The sequence below is a fragment of the Nestor notabilis genome, unplaced genomic scaffold (genome assembly GCF_000696875.1).
Source record: "Nestor notabilis isolate BGI_N333 unplaced genomic scaffold, ASM69687v1 scaffold1372, whole genome shotgun sequence".
NCBI lineage: Eukaryota > Metazoa > Chordata > Aves > Psittaciformes > Psittacidae > Nestor > Nestor notabilis.
In genome coordinates, this window is record NW_009916752.1 from 72,158 (window position 1) to 75,777 (window position 3,620).

The 3,620-nt window shown below is 43.8% G+C and overlaps 1 protein-coding gene across 1 annotated transcript in view; it reads left to right on the plus strand.

Moving 5' to 3' along the window:
- The window catches only part of LOC104413651 (ovostatin-like), a gene marked incomplete at its 3' end in the record, with an annotated part of 22,834 nt that extends 19,442 nt beyond the window's left edge, over window positions 1-3,392 (plus strand). Inside the window, exons 25-29 of the mRNA XM_010024710.1 lie at window positions 78-159; window positions 515-671; window positions 990-1,064; window positions 2,739-2,904; window positions 3,172-3,392. Coding sequence (XP_010023012.1) covers window positions 78-159; window positions 515-671; window positions 990-1,064; window positions 2,739-2,904; window positions 3,172-3,392 — 701 coding nt within the window. The remainder of the gene's footprint in view (window positions 1-77; window positions 160-514; window positions 672-989; window positions 1,065-2,738; window positions 2,905-3,171) is intronic.
- Window positions 3,393-3,620: the final 228 nt, after the last annotated feature.

A 3,620-nucleotide genomic window follows, 5' to 3' on the forward strand; every position in this document is an offset into this window, starting at 1 on the left:
TCAGAAAAATCTGATAGCAAACAGAATAGGGTTTTGTTTTTAACTTAGGGAACGCTCCGTCTCCCATGTGTCTGCAGGCTATCAGAAGCAGCTGTCATACAAACATCCGGATGGGTCCTACAGTATCTTTGGCACCAGAGATAAAGAAGGGAACACCTGGTGAGTGGCTGGGAGCAGAAATGTCTCAGACATGAATTCGCATTGAATTTACATGACCCAGCTGACTTTTTGGCTTGGTCTCCTGCTGTGTCCCATGAAACCCAATGCACTGCAGTGCTCTCTAGCTAGGATCAGCCCTGGAGTGAGCTGAACATCCTTCCTTTAACTACTAGCTACTTCCTTTAACTAACTAGCTACCACTCCTTTAACTGCTCTCTCCTGGAGGAGCACAAAAGGAGAAGGCAAGCCAACAACATGCTGGCTGAAACTCTTCATGCTTATGCATGAAGGGGAGCATGACTTTTTCTGTTCCTACTTCCAGTGCTCATCTCACAGCTTCATCTTTCCCTTGCAGGCTCACTGCCTTTGTGTACAAATCATTTGCACAAGCTAGTCACTTCATCTATGTTGATGACAATGTCCAGGCTCAAACCCTAATGTGGCTGGCAAGCAAGCAGAAGCCAGATGGCTGTTTCCGAAGTGTTGGGACACTCTTCAACAATGCCTTGAAGGTTGTAGAGAATTACATCTTGGTCAAACTTACACCCTTTTCATTAAAAACATGCTCTCCCATTACAGTCAAAAACTATACTCCAATTGCCTGTCCTCTGCCAAGGGCTAACTTTCCACACTTTACAATGACTATTTTCTGCTCAGTCACCTTCCCCACACTATACTTTGAGCACCTGAGACAGGGTTACAGGACTACAAGCTTGAGGGAATGATGTTTTTTGAGGAGATAGAAACAGGTTTCTCTTCATTTAAAAGCTATTTAAGAGCTTCTCACTCATGTCTTTCACTGATTATTCCTCTCTCCATGTCTTTTTCAGGGAGGAGTAAATGATGAGGTGTCGCTTTCTGCCTACATCACCATTGCAATGCTAGAAGCTGGTCACTCCAACTTGGTAAGGAGACCTTCAGCTGCTGCTATTCAGCTGAAATTGGTCCCCAGTGTTGACATAGCTCCTGCATCTCCTAAAAATTGTCTAGATAGTAAAGAGAGAAAGACAGAGAGAGAAATTGCAGGAAACATGACTGTGTTCTGTATCTGCACTAGTTGCTGTGATAGAGAAATTCTCCATCTGTAGAGATGTGAGAGAACCACCAGTGTGCGTGTAGAAATTGTCAGACCTCAACAGGATTAGATCTTCTATTTGACAGCCCCAAGACATTAAGTGACATCTTTTACTTTCTGGTAAAGAAATTTGAAGGGTAGTAACCCACACACTGTGGCTTAGCCTCAAACATGGCTCAGTCAAGAAAGTAAGTTATTGTAAGTAAATCCATAAAGTCTACAAATGGAACTAAAAGCTATGTTGGAAAAACAAAGGTCTATCAGAGTGAAAAGCCCATCTGTTATATTTAAAAAGTGGCCAGTAGAAATGAGACTACAGAGGAGATGTTAGATTTCAATATATGAGTTTCTGTGCCTCCAACATGTCTTAATCTTTCTGAGGACCTCCCCAATTAGTGCATTAGTGAGGACACAGAGTCAAACTGTGAACTTTTACTTGGTGTAAACCTAGTACAACTCCACAGAATTAAATTAAAATTACACCAGAGTCACTGATGATAGAAATTACTAGGCTGGATTTGTTCCAGACAACAGACTCGTGGCCTTGAAAGTGCACAGCAAATTATTAGTCCAGTAAGCCAAACGTGTACTGGGCTGCATCAAAAGGAGTGTGACTAGCAGGCTGAAGGAGATGGTCCTGCCCCTCTACTCTGCTCTTGTGAGACCCCGCTTGGTGTACGATGTGTGGTTCTGGTGTCCTCAACATAAGAAGGACATGGAGCTATTGGAGCAAGTCCATAGGTGACCACAGGGGTGATCAGGGGCTGGAGCACCTCCCATATGAAGACAGGCTGAGAAAACTGGGGCTGTTCAGCCTGGAGAAGAGAAGCTGCGTGGAGACCTCAGAGCAGCTTTCCAGTATCTGAAGGGGGCCTACAGGAATGCTGGGGAGGGACTTTTCATCAGACACTGTATGTAGCAATAGGACAAGGGGTGATGGGTTCGAACTTCAACAGGGGAAGTTCAGGTTACATAAAAGGAAGAAGTTCTTTACTGTGAGGCTGGTGAGGCACTGGAACAGGCTGACCAGAGAAGTGGTGAATGCTCCATCCCTGGCAGCGTTCAAGGCCACGTTGAACAGAGCCTTGGGTGACTAAGGTCTAGTGGGAGGCATTTCTGCTCATGGTAGGGAGTTGGAACTAGATGGTCTTAAGATCTTTTTCAACCCTAACCATTCTATTGATTCTATAATTATCATGGAGGTAAGCAGAAGAAATTAGTTGTGAAAGAAACAGGACAGTTTTCTTTATAGACAATCATCTTTATGAACACACTGAAAAGCTACTTGATTTTTCTGATGTTCCGAAATCCCTCATTAAAAAATTCTGCATTCTCTCTCGTGAAGTCACGGTACAAACTAAAGTCCCATTCTCATTGCTGTGATAGTGACAAGATGAAGAACAGATTTAAAGAAAATAAATGTTTGACCAGGTGAAGACTGTTGTCCTGAATTAGACTCATGTGTTTTCGTTGGTTTATTTGTTGTTCTCTTTTTTTTTTTAAGTACCCTGTAGTCCGAAATGCCTTTTTTTGTCTGGAGGCTGCATCTGAGAAGAATATCAGTGAAGTTTACATTCAGGCACTCATGGCCTATGCTTTCTGCTTAGCTGGAAAGGCAGAAAAATGTGAATTATTCCTCAGAGAGTTACAGAAATCAGCAAAGGAAGTTGGTGAGTTTCAGCCTATTTGGGAATTTGGGAGGTGGGAAGAGGGAACAGATCTTTACTGATGGTATATGGTCTAACGTTGACAATAATGAGAGTATAGGAACATGAACCAACCTCCACAAACAATCTATGAAGTTCATTTACAACATATCTGTTGCTCTTTACAGAGCGCTTGTGAGAAAGAGGCCAGGACACAGTACATCTCTGAGGCAGCATAGAGCAGTGTCACCTATAACCCATTTTGGTTGCTCCTCACCCTCTTTTGTTCAGATGGCTCACAACACTGGGAGCAGGAGAAAAGGTCTCCGTCAGAAAAATCTCCCTCCTTCCTTGACCATGCCCCATCAGCTGAAGTTGAGATCACCAGCTACGTGCTGTTGGCATTGCTCTACAAACCCAGCCGGAATCAAGAGGATCTCACAAATGCTGCAGGGATTGTGCAGTGGATCATCAGGCAGCAGAATCCCTATGGAGGTTTTTCTTCCACCCAGGTGCCAAAACTCCCTTCCACTCCCCAACCCATCCTAGGAACTGGGGCAGGTTCAGGGTGCCAGTGGGACTTTGACTACCTAATCTTATTTCTCCTTTGTATCTGCTGCCTCCAACACACAAAGACCAAACCTTTCTTGTAGAGAGACTAAAATACTTCCGCTCCCCCACCCCCCCTTTCTTCTTAACTATGGAAAGATTAAAGCCGTACAAAAGCAATTTGACTAGCA